The 27,002-nt window shown below is 39.0% G+C and overlaps 2 protein-coding genes across 6 annotated transcripts in view; both read left to right on the top strand.

Annotated features, from left to right (window-relative positions):
• The window catches only part of LOC143892817 (putative MYST-like histone acetyltransferase 1), a 55,551-nt gene extending 39,396 nt beyond the window's left edge, over positions 1-16,155 (top strand). For 3 of the 5 annotated variants that reach the window (XM_077397696.1, XM_077397698.1, XM_077397695.1), the window contains 8 exons: positions 7,018-7,106; positions 7,469-7,562; positions 11,020-11,229; positions 11,675-11,743; positions 12,153-12,314; positions 14,363-14,456; positions 14,967-15,109; positions 15,596-16,155. In XM_077397696.1, coding sequence (XP_077253811.1) covers positions 7,018-7,106; positions 7,469-7,562; positions 11,020-11,229; positions 11,675-11,743; positions 12,153-12,314; positions 14,363-14,456; positions 14,967-15,109; positions 15,596-15,799 — 1,065 coding nt within the window. In that variant the 3' untranslated portion in view covers positions 15,800-16,155. Of the gene's footprint in view, positions 1-3,054; positions 3,567-7,017; positions 7,107-7,468; positions 7,563-11,019; positions 11,230-11,674; positions 11,744-12,152; positions 12,315-14,362; positions 14,457-14,966; positions 15,110-15,595 lie in introns of those variants that run through there. The other 2 variants (XM_077397693.1, XM_077397697.1) reach the window with 2 other exon arrangements.
• Positions 16,156-20,292: 4,137 nt separating this feature from the next.
• Positions 20,293-26,715, top strand: LOC143892814 (Phototropic-responsive NPH3 family protein). The gene is made up of 4 exons (XM_077397690.1): positions 20,293-21,344; positions 23,188-23,257; positions 23,786-25,009; positions 25,801-26,715. The coding sequence occupies exons 1-4, from the start codon at positions 21,286-21,288 to the stop codon at positions 26,344-26,346; spliced, it is 1,899 nt and encodes a 632-aa protein (XP_077253805.1). The 5' UTR covers positions 20,293-21,285; the 3' UTR covers positions 26,347-26,715.
• The last annotated feature ends 287 nt before the right edge of the window (positions 26,716-27,002 follow it).

Genomic DNA, 27,002 nt, shown 5'->3' with positions numbered 1-27,002 from the left:
GATTATATGAAGGCATGCAAGGCGCGCCCAATGGTTGATTTGACACTCCACAATGCTGATCTGGTTCACTCACACTCTTAGACATTTAAGGGGCTGTTTGGATGTACGGAAAAAGGTTTCTGGAATTTTTTTTATGCAAAATGAATTTTCCAGTGTTTGGTAAACTTGGTTTCCATGGATTTCTTTTCAAAATCTTAAAATTTCCGTATTTTTTAAAGAAAAACTGTTAACATACTTGACCATGGAATTTTATTCACATGGAATATTATTTACAAAATTTCTTTTCCGCTCTGTTCAGTTGTGTTCCTTGGGTCAGAAAGTCCTAATAAATGTCTCAGTGAGGAGGAAAAGATAAATAAAGGGGAAAAAGGGAAGAGAAATGAAAAGTCCAACAGTTTTTCTTGATTGAAGGTGGGTTTCTTTGGTGGAAGAATATGTTCTTTTTCTTCTTCAAGAAACATCGAAGCAAACTAATTTCCAGAGCATCTTGCACGTATAAGCTATTCATTACTCCAATGAAAAACGTTCTTTGTTTTCACGTGAAAAAGTGCTCCATTGTCGATCAGCAATTGCAAAACAGAAAGTTTTCTGAGAAAGGAGGAGACGAGAGAAATGGAAACCGTTCTCATTTTTTCACGGCTACGAGCGGCGAGATTTCGCCCAAAACAATTGGAGAAAGGGAGAGCTGATACCGTTTACCATTTACAACCTGTTTTCACCTCATGTAATCTCGTCCTTTGAAATGATCAGACGGTTACTAATTGGGCGACGATGACGAATATTTAAGCTACGGGGACAGTCTCTAATATAAAGGCTACTGATATTGGCACTAAGCTACTGGTATTGAAGATGAGAGAGCACCGCTTAAGATGGTTTGAGCATATCTAACGTATGCATTTAGATGTTCCGATGAGAAAAAGTGACTCCTGCCAAGTTGATGGAGTAAAAAGAGGTAGGGGCAGACCGAAAACAACTTGAGTAGAAACAATGAAGAAAGACTTGAGGGCTAGGAACATAATGGAGAACATGACCTTGGATAAGATAGAATGGAAGAAAATGATCCATGTAGACGAACCCAACTAGTGTCATGATTAAACTTAGTCAATTTGAGCTGAGTAGATTCTTTCACCTTCTTCATGAAATTTTTTCTAAAGGATTCATTAGCCGACCCCAACTAGTTTGGGACAAAGGCTTAGTTGAGTTGAGTTGTATATCAAGTTTTGTTGGGTTGCCCAAGACTTCAACCCTAAGTCCCTAACCCAACCAATACTTGAATTGGGCTGGCTTTTCCCAACCGTAACCCAACCCAACTTGACAGAAGGCCAACAACCCAACCTGAGCAGAAATCGGTTTATAAACCCGTGGGGTTTGCACCTGCATAACTCACCTCGTCTTTTTTATTTAACCAGCTGTCTATTACAATTCCCAAAATGCTCCCCACAGTCCATTAAAAATGAAAAAAATAAAAAAATAAAAAAATGAGAGTACGCTCCATTATTAAAACATGACAGTGCCAATTAGGGGTGGACATGGTTCGGTTCAATTTTGGGGTATACCCAGAACCGAACCAATCCCTATCGGTTCCAAAAATTGGGAACCAGAACCGAACCATTGAACAGTGGAACCGAACCAGAACCATAACTGAACTTGATCGGTTCGGTTCTGGGTTTATCCAACTTTTTTTTTTTTTTTTCATTTTTTTTGCTGTTTCAAAGGAGAAATGGCAAAACCATAGCAAACCAAAAAAATCAAAAATGTCAAATGAGAAAGGGCGAATCCCTAGCAAACGAAAAAAGATAAAACAGATACGAAGTTCAACTGAGAAACTTTCAAAAGATAAAGGGAGAAACCCTAACAAAACAAAAGGATCAATCATATACGAATATCATTAGAGAAATTTTCAAAGTAGAAAGGGCATAACTCTAGTAAACCAAAAGGCCCACATGCTTGGGCGCCCAACCTTGATGAGGTGAGATGGAGGATGACATCATATTTGGTTGCTAAAAATAAAAGAAATGGCTAATATGGTCAAGTTAGTAAAACGGATACGAAGTTTAGATTTTCAAGGGAGAAAGGTCACGGCTTCACGGCGACTAGGGTCTTCTTCTTCTTCACGGCGGGAGATCGATGGACGAAGAAGATTGAGGGATCGAGTGAGCGGAGGTGGAGAGGGTTTCTCTTAGCAATAGCAAGTTAGCAACAGATGTAGGGTTTCTTTCTTAACTTTCTTTTATCTTAAAAAGAAAAGAGTAAGAAGAATCTAGAAATGATATGAGCACCCCCTTTTTTGTTAAAAGTTGTATGTAGTTATGTCCATTTTTAAAACTTTTGATATCAGCACCCCTGGTAGGAGAAGAACCCGACTCGGTATTGTTAAAAAAAGAGAGGAAGCAGAACCAAGTGAAGATGATACGGATCAACCCCTTCTTCTTGCGCCAAAGATCTTACCATTTCTGAAGGAACTGGAGCTACATCTCTTTTCAATTTCCATTCAAGAGTTCTTATGTGCTTCCACGCCCTTTGAGACCTCGAAAAATGGACAAATTCCTTTTCTTAGGAACACATACAAGATTCGTGACTACAAAAAGGATACGGGTAACCCTACCATTAACTACTTCATTTATGAATTTTATAGTAATAGAAATACATGTCCTACCTTTCTAAACAAATGGCATATTTTTCGGTTCTTGGCTCTAGGAACCCAAACCTAGAACCGAACCAAAATCCATTGGTTCCCAGGTTTGGGACCCATAACCAGACCGTGTTTTTTTGCAACCGAAGCAAAGAGGCCCGGTTCAGTTTGGTTCCTCGGGTTGAGCCGAACCATGTCCACCCCTAGTGCCAATATTCCAATTGTGGGTGAACTCACTTTGTCTTTTATTATTTAATCAACTGTCAAAGACTAAGACATGAGTAGATCAGATCCTAATTCCTAACCCATGTTGGCTGAATTTGGTTTATTGGAATAAGAAATTGGAATGGACATCAAATCCAGAATCAGATTCCACCGCCTGATTCCGGTAATCAAAATTCCTGCCACTTAGATAAGATGTTGGTCGGCCTGTGATCATAACATAAGTTCATAACCATGCCAGTTGCGTCGCTTTCGCTCTCGCTCTGTGTTCCGTCTCATCTTCAACAATTAAAACCCTGACCCTATTCTCACATCTTCAACAATTAAAACCCTAACCCTAGCGGCCTAGCCTCACATCTTCAACAGTTAAACCCTAACCCTAGTCTCTCTCTCTCTCTCTCTCTCTCGATGGGTTCGATAGAGGTTTTGACGGACGAGAACGGCGGGCCTCCGAACTGCAATGGCAACGAGCAAACGAAGCGAGAACATGACGACGGATCCGATACGCCGTTGCCGGACGGGGATATCGCCGGTAATATGCGGGAGAACGCCGGTAATCTGAGGAATTCAGGAGTTGTGCCACTGGAGGTGGGAACCCGCGTGATGTGCCGTTGGAGGGATGGCAAATATCACCCTGTCAAGGTCATCGAGCGCCGAAAAATGCACTGCGGTGGGAACGCCGCTTATGAATACTACGTTCATTACACCGAATGTAAGTTTATCCTTGATTTTTTTATTATATCTCCTAGTTGGAATTGCACAACGTTGCTTCATTTTCATTTTTATTTTCTAAGTTTAGGGTTAGGGTTTGGATGAGGGAACAAAATGGCTTATAAATTAGGGTTGATCTCACAACGGTAGTGAAATCTATGCGAATTACTAGATAATCTTACACTCCATGATTCTTCTCCGAGTTGGAATTGCACAACGTTGCTTTTCATTTTCATTTTTCTAGGTTACGGTTAGGGTTTGGATGAAATTTCGTTCGAGAAATGTACCGAGAAATAAAATGGCTTAAAAATTAGGGTTGATCTCACAACAATAGTGCAATCTATGCGAATTACCAGATGCACAATGTTTTTTTTTCTTGCTACTCTTCTGTTTGGGATTCTCTCTCTCTCTCTCTCTCTCTCTCTCTCTCTCTCTCTCTCTCTCTTAAATTTCATGTTTTAGGATTTGGGTTTGGTGAGCACAGTTAAATGGACTGCAAAATTATCGTAATTGCTAGCATTAGTTGTGTTTTTGTTTCCTTACCTTGAGAGAGAGAGAGAGAGAGAGAGAGAGAGAGAGAGAGAGAGAGAGAGAGAGAGGATTTTTCAGTGAGTGGAATTGGAGTCGTTTGTGTGCATTTTATGAAGGGTTTTGTTTTTTAACAGTAAACTACCCCTGCCGTTTTGGAGATCGCTGGAAGTGGGGAAATGATGGAGCTTACTTTCAAGGGTTGTATGCATGAAGGCAGGAAATTCTTAAATATTGGAGAGGGAAAAAGTTAGGGCAGGCTTGAAGGGAAGCAATTGGAGGTGGTAGTCTGTTTATTGCAGTTGGGTTAGATTTCAGAGGCTGTAGGTGAAAGCAAGTTGTTCGAGATTCATCTTAGTGACGTGACCTTTACATTGGCTAACTACATCATCACAGGATCCTAGCAGCATCTTCTTTTGATATCTTACTCCTCCTAGGTCGCATTCTTTCTCTTGAAGGTCTGGCTGGCATCTGTAGTTCTGTACTGACTAAAACTCAAGCTTTTTGTTGGAGCGTTATGCTCAAGAAGATCAACACGGTGGATAGGTTGACGCAAGTTTCAAATGTCTAATAGGTGCATTATGTGTTTGGGATTTTGGGTGAGGAAGAATCAGTTAATCACTTGTTCCTTCACTGTAAAGAGGTGGCTTAAAGATTTGACATCAGGTCTACGGATGGTTTGGTGTTGAGTTGGGATCCGCTGGCTTCCACTACTGGTTTGCTGGAGGGTTGGTGCATTAGCCCGCTTGGATCATTAGGTGTGGTTCTTTGGGACATGCTTCCCTTTGCTGCTATGGGGAATTATGGTGGGTGAAAGAAATGCTTGTATCTTTGAGGATAGGCACTTTTCCGTGAGTTCCATTGCTTGGGAAAATTAAAATTTCTTGGCTCGTTGGGCAAGGAATAGAAAATTTTTGGGTATATTCGTTGATCACATCCTTAGGAATTGGCATGATTTTTTTATGGGAACAATGCCTAAAATGAATTCCAAGGTAAAGTGGAATCTTTCCCCGCTCACCTCAATTAAGTTGATCTTTGATGGTTGCTCTCTTGGCAACCTGGCATGGATGGTGTTGGTGGAGTTTTCAGGGATGATAATGGCCACATTCTATACTCCTTTGTAGGCCTGATTGTTCATGCCAACTCTTTGAGGTGGAGTTTGGAGCTCGTCGCATTCCAGAATGCTGTCCATCTGTCTAGTTAACAATTTCTTTCCCTTTCCTTTCTTTTGTCCTCCAGACATTCTAGAATACCTTTTCTGTGCACCCACGATAGCAAATTCCATGTCTCATCTAGATCTACCTCTTCCCCAGATCTATGGCTGCAATTTGTTCTCTCTGAAATATTAATTTGAATCTTCTTTTGGCTCCTTTCCTTCTAATTACTGCTCTCTTATTTTTAACTTTTGGCACCTATCTTTCCTTCACAGCCATCCCTCCAGTTTCAGTAGCAGTTAAAAGCCCTTTTATAGTTTGTACTGCCACATGTCCATCCATTTGGTCACTCATTGTATCTAAGACTGTCATATGTCCAACCCTCTTGTCTCACAGGGCAATAGCATCTCAAAGGCGCAACACTGCCTTTTTCGATAGACGGTTGATCCACCATCTTGTTCATCAATCTGACGGTCCTTTTATAGACCTTTTGACTGCAACTTTGACTGGGTTAACTTGTTCCGAGTTGGCCAAACCCTGGTACTCACGAGTCTGTAATGGAGCAACACAGTTCTTTTCAACTGTTGGACGGTCTTTTCTTTCTTTCTTTTGAATGGTTTTGCTTTAACTGTTGGACGGTCTTCTCATCTGGCTTGGATCTAAAACCATTTACCTTCGATTTTCAATCTGAATGGAAAGGATTTAGGGTAGACTCGGTCAATGAAGATCAGCATTCTTCATCCCAAACTGAAATCGCTAGATTTGTCGACAACTGAGACTGTCACTCTCTTCTCCAATGCGTCAAAATGTGGCCTTGTTCCAAGCATGGAATGGGATGCCGATGACTGAAAACTGATAGGAGGAAGGAGCTGACGAGTGGTCAGGACACCATTCCAAGAGGGTAAATTGGTCATATGGATTTCAATGCAGTTAGCACTGTGCGTCTTGACTTGGATACTCGATACCCAAGCATTATAATGAGCTCTTTGATTATTGAGCGTCTGGGCATTGTTTAAGGAGAAAAAAGCTTGCCATTACCTTCTATATCCCTTACCGTATGCTCCGAGTGATGGAATTACACCTTTGCCCTTGTTAGGGTTGACCTCTTTATCTACGGTGGACCAGTGTTTGCCACATCTGAGGCAAATCACCCTAAACCTGAAATTCAGGAATCGACATCTGCTGCATACCCAGTCCCTCAGATTCTGTTCTCTCATCTTGCTAGCCGTGTCAATCTTTCTGTCCTTCATTGAAATGTTCCATTCGGGTTGTATATCCATCGCCGTAGAGTGGTGGCTACCACATTTCTCCTTCAGATTGTGTCTTCCCTAGCTGGAAGAATCAGGAGGATTGTCTTGGACGACAGGGTCCGTCGCTTACTATCCTCCTCTGCAATTTTGTTTTCCTGCTCTACCTGCAACACACTCTCCATCTGCTTGAAACCCTTCTTCTTCAAGTACTCAATCAGGATCTTCTCTACGTCTGTTTCCTTCATTCAGTCCTCACACAACATGAGAATATGTTGTTTGCTTTTTTCCTGTTTTTTTACTCCAGTACTTATTAATGACTTATTACAAAAAGATTATTTTATGACAAATAACCAACATTGTCCACTTCTGTTACACCATGCAGTTTTAATTTTTCTTTTGCATTGAGTCATTGACATATATTGCGCTTTGGGCTACATGACTTTGATTCTTTTATTTTATTTTAATTTATTCTTCTGCTTGCAAAATTTTGCTATTCATAGTTGGCACTTCTTGTTTGCAGTCAATAGAAGGCTTGATGAGTGGGTTATGCTTGAGCAGCTTGATCTTGATTCAGTGGAGACTTATATTGATGAAAAGGTGGAGGACAAGGTATTGCCTATATCATTTTGTTCTAGTTTCAAATGCAGATTATATTGTTTGTAGGATACTCATATTTCGACTATTATATATAATGGCAAGTTGAGATTTCTAATTTCTTTCACTTGCATCACAATGTGGTCTATTTGGGGGCATATTTGAGTACACACTACTTCGTACTGCATGCCATTTCTGTGTTTGGGTAGGCGATTTTGGGGACCATTCCTCCTTATTACATTTAACTGTCGGACTGCCACTTGTTATCTCAGTTCTATTGTATCCACCTCTTTTGTTTTCTATTTTTTCATTCTCTATATCTGGATATCCTGCTCTTTTGGTTTGCATCTCATAGGAAAAGATTTTTATTTCTACAGCTTGGAAGAAGTTTCTTACACATGGTCTTTTCAGGCAACAAGCTTGAAAATGACGCGTCATCAGAAACGCAAAATTGATGAGACACATGTGAAGGTACACTTCTATAAATGCATTTATTGAGTTTTTTTTTTTTTTTTTGAAAATACATTTATTGAGGTTCTTGATTGTATTATTTATTTGATTTGATTTCATAGCATCATACTATCTTGTACTTATTTTACTTCACTTTTTCTTTCTAAAAATTTAATAAGGGTTGTTGATTTAGTTTTGTTAACGCCATGTTTATTTTTCTATCTTTTTTATTATTGTTAAGCAACATGCCATCCGGCTCAAAATTGGAATCAAGCCAGAGTTGCTGGCAGTTCTTGAGGATGCGGAAGATCTTTTTTAATTGATAGTGAATTTATTTAAAGAACTAATGAAAAGGTACAAAATGGATGACTGAGGTGGTCATTAACAAAAGATTAGAAGGGCATCTCCACCACTCCCTATTGGTTTGGATGACTGAGGTGGTCAATAAAAAAAGATTAGAACATCTCTACCACTCCCTCCACAATAAGAAAATGATTGTCAACTACAAGCCTTGGTCTCCCCAGTCTTGTTGGCAGTTCTTGATGATGCGGGAGATCTTTGTTGATTGATGAACAAATGAAAATGTACAAAAAGGATGACTGAGTTGTTCATAGAAAAACATCAGAAGAACATCTCTACCACTCTACCACTCCCTCCACACGAGGAAAACGATTGTCAACTACAAGCATTGGTCTCCCTATGCCTTCTTTACCCAATGCATCGCCCTCCATAATTGATGAAATGAAACCTATTGCTTGAATAATATAAAAAATTATTTTCTGTAGATTCCACTTACCTGCAAGGATACTCTTGCTGCTACTCACATACTTAATCGAATTTGAATGTCACTCACCTGCAAGGATACTCTTGCTTCTTACTCATCCACTTAATCGAATTTGACATGTCACTCTCCGCCACAGGGACCGTGAAAATGAGCAACTAGTAGTTGGATCCCTTGTCGAATCAAAATCTCTGCCTCCTTGGGCATCTTGAGAGAGCATGTTTCCGCCTTAGAGGACGTGCTCACTCACACATCGCTCTGATATGTAAACATTATTATTGCTAGATGCCATTTTGTTATGTTCGGTTGGATTAATGTCCAACATTTTTCCCCAAGAAACTTGGGCCATGTTCTTTAACCCTTTCGGCAGTTTTTCTCTGGTTTTTTTCATTGTGGAGAATGAAAATACTGAGAATGGTGTTTGGCAAACCCGACCCGTTCCGCCCGTTTCTGTAATTTTCAACTCTTGAGTGGAATTCGGTGGTGTTGTGATGAATTCTTGGAGTGAAGTGGAGTCACACCAAGCGATTCTCTTCCGCCCATTTTGCCTAGTTTAAAAGCCGGAGAATGAGAAGCGTTGAAGAAGAACAACGCTTAGTTTTTTGAGTTACTCTTCATGTATGAGCAGCTAACAAACTTTTGACCATAAATTCCTGGGCAGGATGCTACTATGTATTGATGAATTTTGTCTCCGAATTCTCATAGAAGCTCTCACGACAACCTGGGATGGGATCCACTATTCCACTGGCATTATGGGGTGTGGGTGGGGTATTCATATAGGTGTGTCAATGAGGTTTCTCAGCCCTATTTATTTTAAGGGTTCAAGTGAAGCATTAGTTTGTGCCCTTCTTACCAGCCTTTGCTTCTACCTTTGAATAGAGGGTGATGGGGATGATCCTTCACAAGAATAAAAAAAGAGTTAAAATAGGACAACATGGACCATCATTAGTGCTAAAGTGTCTTTTTTATTTTAGTCACATACCTTTGACCGCATGGTGATCCCTTCTCATCTGCTCCCCTTTCCTCCCACCGTCTCTCCTTTTGATTGACCAGCCCTCAATCCGAATGGCTTCTCTTCCTAGTTCCCACCTCTCGGTTGGTGGACAGCCACCCCTTCGCTTTCGCTTTCTTCCTACTTACCTTCTTCCTCATCTCTCTCACCTCCTTGGTCACGGCTCTGAGCCCTTTCCTCTCTCTCTCTCTCTCTCTCTCTCTCTCTCTCTCTCTCTCTCTCTCTCTCTCTCTCTCTCTCTCTCTCTCTCTCTCTCTCTCTCTCTCGGGCACCACTTGTAGTAGGATGACTTGGGCACGAGGCCTGGCGTGCCACTCCCAGGTACGGCTCGCTTCTTTCTCTTTTCACATCTTAATCTTATATTTTCTTCCCCTTTGATCCCTTTCTCCTTTCTTTCCCCACATATTCCCCAATCTTTCTCCCTTTTCGTTACACCCCTTTACCCAACCATACCGATACCCTTTACCCTATCATCCCATTACATTGATCCTCCTACCTGTTACCATTCTCTAACCACCACTTGATATTGTTTCAGGCATACTCAACTCAACTCAACAAAGCCTTTGTCCCAAACTATTTGGGGTCGGCTAAATGAATCCTTTAGAAAAATTTCACGAAGAAGGTGAAAAGAATCTATCCGGCTCTAATCCTGGCTCTAGTTGGGTTCTTCTACATGGATCATTTTCTTCCATTCTTTCCTATCCAAGGTCATGTTCTCTGTTATGTTCCTAGCTATCAAGTCTTTCCTCACTGTTTCCACCCAAGTTGTTTTCGGTCTGATATTCACTGTTTGGGCCATAGTTAGGTTTATTTTGTAGATCTGATATTCACGACATATCTTATTGTGATCTGATTTATTTTCCATTAGCTAGCTATTTTCTTTATGGGTGTTTGGTAAAAAACTTGTTTGGGTTGATTTATTTTCTATTTGATGAATGAATATAAGGCTTTGAATATCCATGAAAATTCTAGCCGAACTTGATTACAATGTTATGTTTTATTTGTCTTGGGAATGTAAGTTGCTGGCCGTATTGAATTAGAACCTATATTATTGCTCCTATGTTACCAAAATTTACTCGTGAACCCTAGGTTTGCACCACAAACTCACAACCTTCACTTTTAGAAGCTTCTCTGCTTTCCACCCTCCCTAAAAGTGACTCATAGTTTCCCTCTAATAATCATTCCCCATACCCTTACTGATCATCCCCAAAATAACCAGAGCAACTTCCCCAGTATAACTTGTTTAACCCCGCTAAGTCTATCTCCACCTACCTCCTTTTTCAGCCTTCTAACCTCATTTCACCTCACCATATTTTCATTGAAATTGGCCTCAATACTTTTAATTGTTTGGGACTATCGTTATAACAAAGGAATTTAGTGGCTTATTTTGGTGAATTTTATGTTTTGCAGTTTATAATGCTTTTGGTAAACTCCTTGTGGTTTGAAAAAAGAAAACGGCTTTAAGTTTGCAATCTTCTTCACTATTTCCAGTTGACTTTTTAATCATTGGGTTACATTTGTGCTGATGTAAGTTCCTTTTTTTTTTCTTTGTATTTTGATAAAGATTAAGTTCATTCAATGAAAGATAAACAAAAACATGCATGCAACTATTATGTTTTGTTTATTATTTCTTTGTCGCTTCTGTTGTGATCTGCTTAGACTTGCTTCCATGTTATCATAGCCAGGGCCATGAGGAGCTGGATGCCGCCAGCTTACGTGAACATGAGGAAATTACAAAAGTGAAAAACATAGCAACCATAGAACTTGGAAGATATGAGATTGAGACTTGGTATTTCTCACCTTTTCCACCAGAGTACAATGACTCTTTGAAGCTATACTTCTGTGAGTTTTGCCTCAACTTCTTGAAGAGCAAAGAACAGCTTCAGAGGCATACGGTGAGCTACATCTTACTTTGTATGAATCTTATACTACTTTGGAGCTACTGGTTCTTTAAATGCATTATTCCATTTGATGCTAGTGTTTAGTTATTTCTTTTCATGGAGTTACTCCATTCTATTCTCTTGCCAATATGCATAGGAGTTTCACCTTTGTACTTCACACTGCATGCACTTCTCAATTTAAAATTAAAAGGAATATGATTTTCTGCACTGTCCTTATGGTTTAATGCTATCAATGCATAAAACTAATCTCTTTTTTAGAATTTGTGTCCTCCTTGTTGCTTTCATTTTTTCCTGTTTAGTATTTGGAAGACTTGTTCATTCATTTTATTAATTGATTGTGCACGAGATTATTGCATTTATTCTTTTTTTTTTTTTTTTTAAATCTTCTTTAGCTGTCCAATGGGCTGTACTATTAATACATGTTGGTTTTACTGTGCAGAAAAAGTGCGATCTCAAGCATCCCCCGGGTGATGAGATCTATCGCAGTGGCACACTTTCAATGTTTGAGGCAAGTTCCTTTCTGAATTAATTTTACTTATTGATTTTCTACTCTCTGTTAAGTGATTACGGGAGATGAGGGTGAGAATCTGTTTTTGCAAACTTTATTAATCTATTTTTCAAGTATTGCACCATAGTTCGATATGCAAGGTTGCACTTGTTTAAAAATCAGTGATGCACGATGTTTTCAGCCTATACTTGGCTTTTATGCAATCTTAACAATATTTATAATAAGAACTACGCCTCAATCTTACAAATATCTGCTCTTAACTATGGTTATTTCTCTTGTATTTTTCATGACTCAATCCCCTCCTTATTTTATGTTTCAAAGCTATATTTGGTTGTGTGTTTTTTTTTCTTCTTAAATTTGTTTAAAGATGGATGTTAGCATCTTGCTGAGGATTAAAATGTTGTGACAGGTTGATGGCAAAAAGAACAAGGTGTATGGCCAAAACCTTTGCTATTTAGCCAAATTGTTTCTTGATCACAAGACGCTTTACTACGATGTCGATCTCTTTCTATTTTACATACTGTGTGAATGTGATGATCGGGGTTGCCACATGGTTGGATATTTTTCCAAGGTAATTGTTTTAATGTGGTAAATTTGTTAGTAAAGCTAATTATTTTTGTATTTTTTGTGTTCCCTCTCTATAAGGGGAATTTGTATCTTGCTTGTGTATACAGAAGATAAGTGTCTTTGCAGCATTAAAGGGAATGTTTCTTTGATTCTTGGGAGAATCCCCCCTGTAGCTTTGGATTCTAGTTGCATGTTAAACAAAAGTCATATCTGGATTCTGTGTTTAGTATAGATTAATATTTGTAGCTTGATGTCTCTATGCTGCTAGAAATGTTAAATGGATTATATTATGGGGTTATGGAAGGAAAGAAATCATGTAAGTCTTAGATATAAATTGTTGCCTGCAGCTAAGGTCACACAGCAAACTAATTTTATCTGCTCTTGGTCTACTTAGTGTGGTAGTAATTTTACAGTCCAGATTGGGAATGGCAAGGACTGCCGTTTGAAGTTTTTTTAACATGGTAGTTCTGTAAGCAACCCAGGTTTGTCAGGCTGTGTGGATGTGGCTTATTTAGGATTGTTGTGTCTATTTAGATTGGCAAACATTCCAATCTACTGGCTATATATTTTTAGTGCCTGGCAAGTATCATAAGCCGAATCGAGCAGAGATTCAAAGAAGATTCTTGTGGGGAGGATCGGATAAGAAGAAAAGTTTCACTTGGTCAATTGGGAGGATGTGTGTAGGCCAATGAAGGCAGGGAGGCATAGGGATAATGAGTTTGAAGAAGGTGAACACTGCTCTTCTTGGAAAATGGCTATGGAGGTTTGGGGATGAAAGTAATAACCTATGGGCCAAGGTAATTACAGATAAAGGCGGTGGTGTTCTAATTATCGTCATGGCGCTCTCACACTTTGGAGGGAGATTCTCAGGCAGAAGATTGAATTTGATGAGGGCATAAGGCTTAGAGTGTTTAAAGGGGATATAATCCAATTCTGGCATGATATCTGGTGCCGTGATCTTCCCCTCAACGCAGACTTCCCATCGCTATTTCCAGTTGCAGCAGTCAAGGATGTTTTTGTAAAAGATTGCTTTGTGTGGGAAGGGAGCAGAATTTCTTGGAAGCTGAATTTTAGATGAAATTTCTTTGACAGGGAACTGGAGCAGGTTTCTAGATTGCTATAGACGGTTCAGTCATGCACTCTACTAGAAGTAGAACTGCTATTATACACATAAAAGTGAAACTTTTGGCCAGATGCATGTAGTGGCTGTAATATGCAGTTATGCACACAGCACACCAACTGTGTTGGCCAGGAGTAGTCGATCTTTTTAAGAAGATGCATGGACTTTTTTTTTTCTTTCCTGTGTACAGAGCCATATTCAATATCCTTAATATTAGCTTTTTTAGAATATTATTCTCCATTTATTTTACCGAGATTGTTCTTGGTTTCCCCTGATTCCTTCTGATCAAGTGACTCAAACCCAAGACTCTGTTGGGGACTAAAAATGTGCTTTCATTTCATAGGGATGATAACACCTCATTAAGAAATAAGCTGAACAACCAAGGTGCCCTCAGTTATATAACATCTTAGATGCTCATATGATATACATGATCATGAGCATATGATATACAGATGCTCATACGGGACTGATCGTGCTGACCATGTTTGGTAATGGGACCGAATCACCTTCTTTTACACTTTTTAACAAGCTGTTGAAAACTATTACAATTCCCAAAGAACTCTCAGCAGCTGATTAGAGAAATGTAAAACAGGGTGAGCCCATCCCATTATCAAAACATGGTATCAGAAATGCAGTGAGCTGCTGTTCAAGATGATAACCACAAAATAACGTAAATTGACCAATAACTTGAACTGCATTGGTGACGTCAAGTCATGCCTTCATCAAGCATCAAGAATCACTTGATAAGAAGTTTCATTGGAACTTTCATTACATTTTCTACAACATTTTGACTTTTGTAGTGGTCTGGTTATTTATGAGTGAATTGCATTTGTTTACCCATTCAAGTATTTTCTTTCAATGCTTTGTCTGAGACGCAGGACAATCATATTTATTTTTGGTTTCATTCTCTTAAATGTTTTCTGATGATGCAGGAAAAGCATTCAGAGGAATCATATAACCTGGCTTGCATTCTCACTCTTCCTCCATACCAAAGAAAAGGATATGGAAAATTCCTAATTGCATTTTGTGAGCTTTCCCCATCTCTCCCTTATTTCTTTCACGTTAGAGTATGTACTGTTTGCCTGGAAAATTACTGATTGCATTTTGTGAGCTTTCCCCATCTCTCCCTCGTTTCTTTCACATTAGAGTATGTATTGTTGTCTCTAATGCAACTGTTGATTCCTCTATTGCGAAGGCTTTGTGAGATGGGGGGGTTAATGGGAATTCGAGGTTTCATCATTATATTGGTGTACAATCTCCCTACTAGTTTGAATTTTTTTAAGTTTTAAAAAAAAAACTCCCTACTAGTCCTTGCTGACGTCTTGGCAGTATTTCATGCTTTTTTTTTTTCCACCCGCGTGTGTATGTGGGTGTGTTGGGTGAGGGTGTCTTACTTTTTGAATTACCTTTTTTGTGAATGTCGACTTCACACTATTGAATTTTCACAAAGAACCATTGTAGCTGTTAAGAGTTAGGATAGTTGATCTCTTTATAACCAATTCAAAATGATTTTAGTGACATGGTAATGCCAAACAGCATATGAACTTTCAAAGAAGGAAGGCAAAGTAGGAACGCCTGAAAAACCACTTTCTGACCTTGGATTATTGAGCTACAGAGGGTACTGGACCAGAGTTCTTCTCGACATTCTTAAAAAACACAAAAGCAACATCTCCATCAAGGTATGCATGGCTAGAACTTCACACGGTCAGCATATTGAATAAATCTCAACTTTTTTTCTGCTTTTCTTAGTTTCTGTATATGGTCTACAACCAAAAGATAAAATTACTCTGATGCTGCTTCTTTTTCTAGTCAAGTTTCTTGCATATTTTCTGTTTTTCTTGTTAATTTGGCTCTTGTTCTTGGGAATGAAACTCAAAGCTTCCCACCTGTGCCCCTGATGATATGGAAGCTGTTGAGGAAAATGGGGTAATGGTATCTGCACTACCTTGTTCTGGTGAGGACAATTAGATGTTACGGGCTGTTAACACTTCCAGAAAAGCTATTAACAGCCCATCAGGAAGTGTGTTAAATAAGTGGAAGGTGTCATTTTCAAAATAAAGGGGTGTAGAATTCATTTCCCCCAAAATAGTGTGAATTTGTTATTATTATTTTTCTTTCTTAGCTAGGGAGGATTTAAGTACACTTTTTTCTTTTTTTTTTTGCAGGAACTTAGTGATATGACGGCCATAAAAGCTGATGATATATTGAGCACCCTACAGACTCTAGACCTAATCCAATACAGGAAAGGGCAGCATGTAATCTGTGCGGACCCAAAGGTACTTGATCGCCACCTCAAAGCGGCTGGCCGGGGAGGTCTAGAGGTGAACGTTAGCAAATTGATTTGGACTCCTTACAAAGAACAAGGATGAGGATAATTGAAGGGCTAAAAATAAGGAAGAGATTGAAGAATAGGAGATTATGTTTTTGGGCCACACTTACATATGATCGAGAATGAATGCTTTGTAAAATTTCTTTGGCATCGCTTGTGAACTTTTGAGATTATTTTAGTGTGGGCTTCTCTAATGACCTTGTCTGTCTAGATGCTGAAAAAAATGAGCAGTAGTAGTCCATGCACAGTAGGGATCTGTTATGATCCAATTAGCAGGGTTCTTTTTGAACTAATGTTGATCTACCTTCAATTGGATGATCTGGTATGTTATTGTCTATACACTTGGGCCCTGTTCGTTCAAGATTATGACAACGGATTGTGAGTATATTACCTGCATATTATTTGTACTTACAGCATATACTTTGAGCAACACTGTTGTTTACATGTATGTACTGAAAATTGTTTCCGATGAACCTCTCCTAATTTAGCAATATAAAAACTATGCTTGTTCCTGGTTTGAGATATAAGAGATTAAAATTTTATGAAGCATTAATTGTTAGAGCCCCAACTCTAAATAACCTCTCCCCTTCAATCTAGATCTTCTCTGATTTGCTTAGCTAAATCGACAGTATAGATTACAAAGGAAAAAATGTGTAGATACGGACAAGAAAAGAGGCTTCCAAAGTTGATACTATGAGAGCTTTGGACTCGTTCGGTAGGCAGTAGGCACCTCTCATTATTAGTCCCATTCCTCCAGTAGCAACACCACTTTTGCCAAAACACCCACAGACAATCAGTAGACCTTTTAAAAACCAGACATGGGTTCCAGACAATTAGTAGACCGTTTGACTGATAATGGATGGTTTGGGCTGAGGGTGTTAGAAGAATTACTGACTATACTAAACTCCCATTGAACTTGTTTTCCATCTCACTAAGCAAATTCAGTTTCTTCTCCACTCTATTCTCAAGCTGGTCTTCCTTTTTCCGCAGTTTTCGTTCTTCCGCATGCTGCAAGACTAAGGAGTGGATGACTGATAGGAAGCTCTTAATGGCCTCTGATGCCACCTGTTTGGATTAGAAAAAAATCAAACATAACATTTTCTTCCACCTTGAGGTTGGAGGTTCAATCCCAACTTTCTAACTCAACTCAACTCAACTAAGCCTTTGTCCCAAACTAGTTGGGTCGGCTAATGAATCCTTTCTAAAATTTTCATGAAGAACTGTCATTCTCTTAAAAATTAACCATTAGATTAGGGAAATATGTAAATAAAAAAGGAAATAATAATTCCACCCAATTCCTAACATTTCATTCCTTTTATTTTTCTTGGGTGTAAAATATTGAAGATTTTCACTAATCTTTGCTTATCTTACAATCAAATCTAATGAGTGTTTATATAGAACACTCAAGAGGATAAACATAGAAACTAGTCTCACAAGATTTATGGAAAGAGATTTGACAAAATATGAGAAGATAATCTAAATACCTAATCTAGCCTCCCTGCATAATCTTTCCTAATTAATCCAAATCAAATCTTGGAAGATGTGATTTTATTCTACCTAATCAAACAATAGTTGCCTAATCTAACCTATTGGTGAGAGATCTCACATATTCTAATAAGTTTCTAGAAAAATGAAAAGAAAAATAAACAAAAGGGGTGAAAAATGGAGTGGAAATATCATTTCCCAAACAAAAAACTGTCATGTATACGCATGGTTTATCCTAAATAGGCCAACCTGATGAACGCTCGGGATCTCAATTATATTTAATAACATTGGGAGTAATTCATAAAGCTACTGATAATCACATTACCATGTTTTGATATTGGAGAGAATTCACCTTGTCTTTTCTTTTTTTAATTGGCTGGTGAGAGCTTTTTGGGAATTATAATAGCCGTTAAATATTAGAAATTAAGGTGAGTTCGCCTTGTTATCAAAATCCGGTAGTGCGAATATCAATCAGTACCAATCAGAAAACTGAAAAAAAGTGAGACAGTACAAGTAGCCACTGTACAGTGTACTTTCTAAGAAATCAGCTTGGGCTAAATCGAGCCGAGAGCCGAGCGAAGCCACAGAATCGCATGCGTTTGCGTATATCATCAGGCGTGGGTAGCCTTTAATCCGATGGCGCCATTTCTGGCACCGCTAACTCCAATGCGCGTTGGGGTCAGGAAGCGTAACTGAAAAGGGAGCAATAACTATTATGACTCCAAAGCTTTTTTGCAGCTCTGACACTCTTAATAATAAAATGTTTTACATTTATTAAAGGATCATTGATACTGGCACTACCTTATTTTTATTCCACTAACTCACCTTGTCTTATCCTTTCTTAATTTGCTTCCGCGAGCTTTTTTGGAACTTGTGATGACCATTGACAGTTGGTTAAAAAGCAGGGAAAAATACAGATACACCCGCTCTAGTTTGTGATCTAACCCTAACTTTCAAAACTTGAGAAATACACCCCTTGAGGGTTTTTTTTTTTAATGTGACGGAGTAGACGAGGCGGAAATAACCAAAATGCTCTCGTCTTCCCCAACTGAAAAATTAGGGTTTTCATACTTGTAAATTAAAAACTAGGATTTGGTTCAAACCCTTGTTTATTTATCAACATGAACCCTCAATTTAGGAGTTTTATTTGTCTTCATTCACATCATTATCATGATTTGCACAGAAACCCTAATATTTTAGGGCTTTTTTTTTTTATCAATGTTTTTTTCTTGAAATGTGGGTTTGATGTAGCCATAGGGTGGGGTTTCATTGTCCATGGTGGAGGTGACGGCGGTAGCCCGAGGTGCGACGGTGACAAATGGCATAACCCCAATCCCTTTGCAAATGAAGGTATTTCGTTCCTCAAAATATTAATCATGGTTAGTTTTAGTAGGGTTAGAGTTGGATGTGTACTTATATGGAGGGGGGGGGTCTAACTTATACAAATTGAAACCTCAGGGGGTGTACTTGTCACGTTTTGAAAGTCAGGGTTAGAGTTGGATGTGTCAGAAACAAGAGGGGGTGTAAATGTAATTTTCCCTAAAAGTAAGAGACAAGGTGAGTTAGTGCAATTATAAAAACATGGCAGTGCAAATATCAATAGCCTATTATAGCTTCCGACTTTGCCAACAGAAAAATAAGATAGTTTAGTGTATTTATGATCACTCTTTTTGCCCTAGTAGGTCTACTCACGGAAGAAAGACAAGGGGGCGAATGTATCATTTCTGGATTTCAAACTTCTATATTGGTAACGTGGATCCAATGGAGGCGACCTTCGGTTGGTTTCCGTAAGGCCGCCCTTCAGTTTAGCATTCCTCAGTCTATATTAGTTCTTCTATTGTAAGAAAGTCCTATATTTTGATAATGACACTTCTGACTCCTCCAATAACTCAGTTTTGGACTCAAAATTGATTCTCAAATTCCAAAATAAAACAGGCATTTGGATTTTGGGAATCGATTGGGTGTCCAAAATTAACAAGTGACTCAACATCGCGTTTAATTACTAGTATGGTATAAAATCTCATTAGATATGAAGCTATTTATAACTATAATTTGCAAACTCATTATGGGGAATGCTAAATTGAAGCGCACCCAAGGGAAACCTTCATTAGATCGATGTCATCAAAGTGATTCATTTATTCCTTACGTTTGCATTTTCCAGCGCTTTTATAATTGCACTTTGACAACGTGGATCCAATGGGGCACCCCTGTGGCTTATTTTTGCAAGGCGCCCTTCAGTTTAGCATTCCTCTAATTAGCTATTTTTATCTATCATCATAATGGATATCTGGCCCCCCTTCAAATGTGGAGGATCATCTTTCCTTTTTTTAGTCAAAGTACTTTGATTATTTCCATATTTTCTTTTGTTGCTTTCTTTTCTTTGCGTTCCTTATTCTGTTTTTTTAATCATGAAATCCGCTGAATCTAACCCAATTAACTTGTAAACCACAATCTCCACCGTACATGTGGCCGGCCTTATAAAAAAGGTTATCTAGTGGGCCCAAAGTTTACGGGGCAAGGCCCTAATCCTATGATCCTTGACGTTATCGGTGTGGGTTTTGTGAAATGGCCCACCCATAATGGGTCCTACCCCTACTTGACTTATCACTATAGATATGCCACGTGTACGGCTGATTGGTAGTCAAAGGGATACGAGTCCCTTCTACTCGTCTTTCTCATTTTTGCTCATTCCTACGTATCCTCCACATGGTATAGCTGGACAAATAAGAGCAGTTGTTTCTAAAACGTTATTCTTTAAAAAAAAATTTGGCTACTGATGTTGGCACTACCTTTTTTTAATAACTGCACCAACTCACCTAGTTTTTACTATTTAAGTAGCTTCAAAGGTTATCACAATTTTCAAAAGGCTCTCACAAGCAAATTAAGAAAGAAATGAGAGTTTTTTGGGAAACTGTGATAAGTACCTTTGAAGCTACTTAATTAGTAAAAACTAGGTCAATTATCAAATCATAGTAGTGCCAATATTATTAGCCTATTTTTTCTTCTTATTTGTTTATTTATTAATTTGTCCGTGGTACTGTTCTTCTCTGAACTAAATTCTAGAAGGAAATGAGTACGCTAAAGCCTACGAGAAGGCCAGACCCCACCTCTAAACGAGCATGCACTGATTTTTCTTCTCTTTTCTATAGGTGGCATTTGGTAGTCTAGTTAAGGAAAAAAACCTAGCCGAGGGTTTTATTTTTCATGTTTTTCCTTGTGAGAATGACGGGCTTGATTTTTTTTCTAATTTGGTGTTGACGTTGGCATCTTGGGTTGGTTTTAGTCAAGAAGTTTGTTGGGCTTGTCCCAAAATTAAAATTTTAAGTGTTAAGGGTTGTTTGGGGCTGAGTTTGGTGGTTTTGAGAAGTGGGTTTGGGATCTTGGGGTGGTTTTAGGGGTAGAAGTTTGGGGTTGACCCAAAGGGGTTGTTAGGTTGAGTTGTTTTTAAGTATTTCAAGTTGTTTTTGGTTTGAGATTGGTTGTTTAAGAAGTGGGCTTTGTTCGTTTCAGGGTGGTTACTAACCTCTAGGTGTGAAATTGCATTTGGTGGTTTTGGAGGGGTTTTTGGGTGGCTTTGTAAGTCGGTTTTTGACTTTTGTTGAGTTTTTAGGGCTGGAATTTAGGGGTCTTTTTCAGTTTGGTGTTGGCCTAAGAATCTGAGATTGGTGGTTTTGGGGTGAATCATTTGGTTTTCAGGTTTTTGGGGTGGTTTTAGAATTGGATTTTGACACTTAAAAGGGGGGAATTTATAGGTTTGTCTTGAATTTGGTATTGGACTTGGGTGTTATTGAATTTGGGTGTTATGGATTAAAGGCTTTCCTGGAAGGGTTTTGGAGAAGCAAATGGTGGACTATGCCCTAAATTAGGGGCACATTTGGAATGATTTTTAAGGTTTTGGGCTGAGCATGTCCTAAGATAGAAGGGAGTGTTTCTTGGCACTTTGTGGACTATTTCTGGGCTTGGACTTTAGGGGACTATTTTGGTCTGGGACTGGTTCTGTTTATCCCTTTGGTTTTCTTTCTCTTGTTGGATTTGTCAGAAATGGCTTGTATGAAACTGGGATCGAAAAGCGATGCCTTCCAGCGGCAAGGCCAGGCCTGGTATTTCCACTTCTTTCTGCATTACAACCTTTTATGCTTTTTTAATCCTTTGAATTGGTGTATGAATGCCCTTAATAGGATTGAATGTTCTGAATATGCATTACATCTGGATTATTGTTCTTCTTGCTCTGTTTATTTGTTTAATGTTTGATATGATTGATGTTAATGTTGATCTGTTATGAGTGCTTTGAGACGGGAAAACTAGGAGTAGTTTAGATTTGGTTTCTAAAGTTGCTGAGGAAAGGAAACACATGTTTTAGGTGTTGTTGTTGTTGAGCTTACCACAAGGAATTGTTTTGAATCTTGAGATTGTTCATTTTGCAGTGCATTTTGTTGGAGGAGCTTGTATCCTGTCCATTTGATTTGCAGCGTCTTTGTTTGTACACAAAAACAAATCTAGGCTTCCATGACGAGATGTTGATAGCATTTTGATTATTGGTCTGATCAATAGAAAGGGGCCGAGTCTGTAGATTTAATTGGGACTAGTATAACTGCAGCCTGTAAACAGTTAGGGGCATAATTAAGGTTAGCTGATGCCTCCTGCTTACAAGGAAGTCCTCGTTGAAAAATGAGGACTGCTCCTGCTGCTGTTCATCCTACCATGTTATTGTTGCTTTTGATGTGTGCCCATAATTTTGTGTGTCAAAAGCTCCTTAGTTACACAATCACAATCATATTTACTAGTTTCCATAGGCACCGAATGATTACAAATTTAATGTATTTTTTTCTTTGATTGATAGCTGAGAACGATACAATGGACCTCTGTTTAAAAACTCCCCTCGTCAATTGTTGACTCCCCCGAATGAACTCCCTTATACATGACCGGAGTTCTCGTCCAAGTTTTGCCATAACAATTCAATAAAAAATCCATTGATTCGCCATAGTTAATGAAAAATTGACCCCATCAATCATTGACTCGCTTGATTTGACTTCCTTTTACTGTGGTTGAGTTCTTTCCTGAGTCCAAATTTTGAAACACTGCAATGGACTGCTTTGATTATAATTTATGCTAGGATTGATGTAATGCATCCTTCTTAAGTCTTGGTTTGGCATGTTGTATCTTGTTATTGGATACATGCTTTGATTCTTGACTCCTTATGTAACTGAAACCCTTCACCACAATGATTTTCTTGCATCCATGGCCATGCCATGATTTTTCAATGAAAACATGGATGGAAGTATGCATACTCGAACGGGGTGTGTTGATATTGGGATGAGCTCTTTAGTTCCTAAATCATGGTTAATTTTTTTTAACTCGCCCAAACTTAATGAAGGCCTGACTCAATAGGTTTATAAAAGCTGAGTTGCCCTAGGGACTTGGCAAAATCTGAGCCTTGATCTGTTTTGATTTGACTTGGCAGGTCCTTCAGGTACTTGATTGAGTTTCTAAACCTTTATCTAAACTAGTTAACATAGTACCAGTTTCATTTCTAGCTGAACCATATGACAATAGTTAAGACTCAAACTGTTGCCAAAGAGAGCTGACAATAGCTAAGAGATGGAAATAAGTCTTAAAGTAATGATTTTAATGAGTAGGGGCTGTAGGGCCTTATTTTTGTTTCCTTGAGGTTTTTTTTGTCTAATGATTTTCATGTACTTATCTTTCAAAAAAAAGAAAAAGAAAATAACGTACTTAAAATTCAGCTCTGTTTACATGGACATCTTTCTATAGTTGGTACTTCTATTGGTTAGTATTTTATAGTAATGTCTTTAATTGTCATCATACAATCATACATGCAGCTGTATTGGCGTGTTTCTTTTCTCGTGATCATCACTTTGTTTACATCTCTATGTTGTGTGGTTATTCATGTGCTTTATATCTTTGTGCTTGTACATCTTACAGGTTTTGTACAACTGGCCTTCCGAGCGATATTGTTGTTGAAGTTGGAGAGATGTCCTTTCATCTTCACAAGGTGAGTTCTTTTCATTGAAGTTTGAAATAGCCATAGTAGTAAATAAGTAGCTTTTAACTGCTTGCCAGCATTATTGTTTTTGTGGAACTGCCTTTTAACCTTGAAGCATATCCCAGCTGGTACTTTTCTTTGCTTAGTTGGTTGGATACATGTATATCTACTGATCTGTGCATCAAACCATTTAGGAAAAATAATGTAGTACTCTAGATTTTCAAGTCTTCAGGGAGATTAACAAGATATTTGATGACTTCACAAGTGATCAGAACTGTTGATTTACAAAGAGACCAATAAATTGTAATGAAGCCAATTTTTTGGCATTTTAGTATCTTTATTACTTATGTGTGGCCTGCTTTTTGTTGTTCGTATGTTAAATTTATTTATAAAGCACTATTTACTAAGTTTAGGAGTTAAGGAAAATATGATTACTAACTTTAGGAGTTGCTAGCCGTTTTTCTATCATTTTGCTCAAGGTTCCAACTGATATGCCCGATACATCTTAGTCTCACATTTTTACATCCTCCCTTGCAGTTCCCATTGCTTTCTCGAAGTGGGCTTATGGAGAGATTGATTGCCGAGGCATCTGATGATGGAGAACAGGGTTGTATCATACAACTTTCAGACATTCCTGGTGGTGCAAAAGCATTTGAACTTGTGGCAAAGTTCTGCTACGGTGTGAAACTAGAACTCACTGCCTCAAATGTTGTTTACCTACGTTGTGCTTCTGAGCACCTTCAGATGACCGAAGAATATGGAGAGGGAAATTTGATGTCACAGGCCGACATTTTCTTCAACCAAGTTGTTCTCCACAACTGGAAAGATTCAATAAATGCACTACAGACATGTGAGAACGTTCTCCCTCATGCTGAAAATCTGCATATCGTGAAGAGATGCATAGAGTCACTAGCTGTTAAAGCATGTACAGACCCAAACCTATTTGGGTGGCCGATGATGGAGCATGGGGCTATGCAAAGCCCAGGTGGGAGCGTTTTGTGGAATGGTATAAGCACAGGAGCTAGACTTAGGAATTCGAGTTTGGATTGGTGGTACGAAGATGTTTCGTCTCTGAGTCTCCCCCTTTATAAAAGGTTGATATCGGTTATGGAATCTCGAGGCATTAAACAAGAGATTATTGCGGGTTCCCTTACTTTCTACGCAAAAAGAGTTTTGCCTGGACTGAATAAACGTCACGGTGTCAGCGAATATAGCACCCGCCTGCCACCTTTAGCTCTGAAAGCTGCACCATCTGAGGAAGAACAAAAACTTTTGCTTGAAGAGATCGTTAATTTATTGCCTTTGCAAAAGGGTGTAGTGTCAACTAAGTTTCTGTTTGGTCTTCTTCGGACTGCCATGATCCTACGTGCTAACCCATCTTGTATGTCAAACTTGGAGAGAAGAATAGGAATTCAGCTGGACCAGGCAACCTTGGAAGATCTCTTGATGCCTAACTATTCATACTCCACGGAGACTCTCTACAATGTAGAATGTGTTCAAAGTATTCTTGAGCATTTCTTAGCTTTCGATCAGGCGACTGGAGGAGCCTCCCCGTGTTCAGTTGATGACGGGCAATTGATGGGTTCGCCTTCTCTGACACCAATTACGATGGTAGCCAGGCTTATTGACGGGTACCTTGCAGAGGTCGCACCAGATGCTAATCTAAAGCTACCCAAGTTTCAGTCACTGGCTGCCGCTGTCCCAGACTACGCTAGGCCACTGGATGACGGGCTTTATCGTGCGATTGACATATACTTGAAGGTATTGTAAACTCTCACGCGTCAATTATTTGAAGCATGCATATGAGTTAATGTGGTCCATAGTCCATACTCTCTTTGCCAAAGTCTCTCTCCTGCACATATGTTTAAGGATATTCACTTACTGCTTTTCTCACCTAGTTGGCAGTTTCTCTAAATCACCATTAGATTGAGGCACAGGTTTTTAATACTGGTTTTAGATTGCACATTTTTGAAATTAAAACTCATTTAAAAAATCATATAGCACCATTTATCTCATCTTATAGGATATTTTATTCATTAGAGGGCGAGCCTTGGCGCAACAGTAAGGTTGCTCCATTGTGACCTGGTGGTCACGGGTTCGAGTCACGGAAACAGCTACAGACACTCGATCTGGTACCAGAAAAATCTGATTAAAGGCCCTGTTCGTTTGAGATTGTGGCAACCTATTGTCACCCCCCCAATCCGATTATTGGACCCAAAATTAATGTAATTTTGTTTCCAATAATAGGATTGAAGGGTGGCAATCGGTTGTCATAAATCCCAAACGAACAGGGCATAAGTAGTTAAAAAAATTAGGTTATCTTGTAAGCTTTTCTGACCGAGAAACTTGATTGAATACCCGACTGAGTTTTCAGGCAATTTTGATTCAGGTCTTCATTAATATCTGAGTTTCGAGCTTTTTATCCTGGGTCATATGACCATTTCTTACTCATTTTTTTTGTGTTTCAAGCTTTTGATGCCTGGTCATATGACTTCATCTCTTCTGCATTTCCTCATATATTACTAAACTTTGATGAGCTTGTCAATATGCAGGCGCACCCATGGCTCCCCGACTCTGAGAAGGAACAGCTTTGCAGGCTTATGGACTGCCAGAAGCTGTCCTTAGAAGCATGTACCCATGCTGCTCAGAATGATAGGCTTCCGCTCAGAGTAGTAGTCCAGGTTCTCTTTTTCGAACAATTGCAGTTGAGAACTTCAATTGCAGGTTGCTTCCTGGTCTCCGATAACCTTGAAGGGTCTAGACCCTTAAGGAGTGGCTTTGCAGGTTCAAACGAGGGCGGTGGTTGGGCCACGGCCGTGAAAGAGAACCAGGTGCTGAAAACGGGCATGGATAACATGAGGTTGCGTGTCTCTGAGCTCGAGAAGGAATGCTCTAGCATGAGGCAGGAGATTCAAAAGTTGGGTCGCGAAAGAAGCACGTGGAGCAGTGTCTCAAAGAAATTTGGACTCAATATCAAGTCACAAATGTGCAGTGCGCAAGAGGGTTCTGTTAGTAGCCAGAGCGATAGGAATGGGAAGGCTGAGAAGTTAAAGGAAAGGACAGGGAAGCATAAGAACAACTTGTCTTCAGATAGTTAAGCTTTGTTTCTTCTTCTCCCCAAGTTGTTTGAGTTCTTCACCTTCATCATCTTATTGATTGTATTTAAGTTTGGCTACGTTTCTTTCGACGTAAGACGTAAAAAATGGACGTAAAATTTGTAGAACATAAAACAAATTTTACATCCATTTTTACGTTGAAAGAAACAGAGCCTTTTTGCTTTTCTTTTTTAGCCAAACTGGTGACATTCGTCCCCGTCACACCGTCTATGGGTAATTCCTGCTCTATGTTTTGTCTTTCTTTTCTTTCCTCAGCCATTGAAGGGGATGAGAATGAATGCTCTTGGTGGAACTCTTGTGTATCTTGTAACATTAATGAAAAAAATTGCAGTTTGGATAACGAAACTCTGATATTCTCTTTTTTGTGTGTATGATAGAAGAAATGTTGTCTAAACTTTCAAATGGTTACTCAACTGTCTCTCTTTCTCATCTCCATCTCTGTAGTTTTGAACTCACAAAACAAATTGGGCCTTAGCTTTCCTTGGCGGAACCCTAAACAATTCTCAATGGATCAAGGGCCAGGGATCATCCAATCAGTGTGCTCTCACAGGCATTTGATCGGAATTCATTCATAGCAGAAATGGGCAGAAAAAAGTCTCTCAGGGGACCTCGTTGAATATATAAACAAGCAAACAATT

Source organism: Tasmannia lanceolata, unplaced genomic scaffold (genome assembly GCF_043159265.1).
Source record: "Tasmannia lanceolata isolate RefF3 unplaced genomic scaffold, GAP_Taslan_0.1 ptg000015l, whole genome shotgun sequence".
NCBI classification, from domain to species: Eukaryota; Viridiplantae; Streptophyta; class Magnoliopsida; order Canellales; family Winteraceae; genus Tasmannia; species Tasmannia lanceolata.
Note: the sequence above shows the minus strand (reverse complement) of the source record. Positions and strands in the feature narration are given on the sequence as shown.

What these genes read in the sequence shown, in the direction of transcription:
- LOC143892814 (XM_077397690.1), top strand. Translation starts at nt 21,286, where the DNA reads ATGGCTTGTATGAAACTGGGATCGAAAAGCGATGCCTTCCAGCGGCAA. An exon ending in CAGCGGCAAGGCCAGGCCTG is followed by an intron (nt 21,345 to 23,187) that starts GTATTTCCACTT and finishes TACATCTTACAG; the next exon opens with GTTTTGTACAACTGGCCTTC. An exon ending in CGATTGACATATACTTGAAG is followed by an intron (nt 25,010 to 25,800) that starts GTATTGTAAACT and finishes GTCAATATGCAG; the next exon opens with GCGCACCCATGGCTCCCCGA.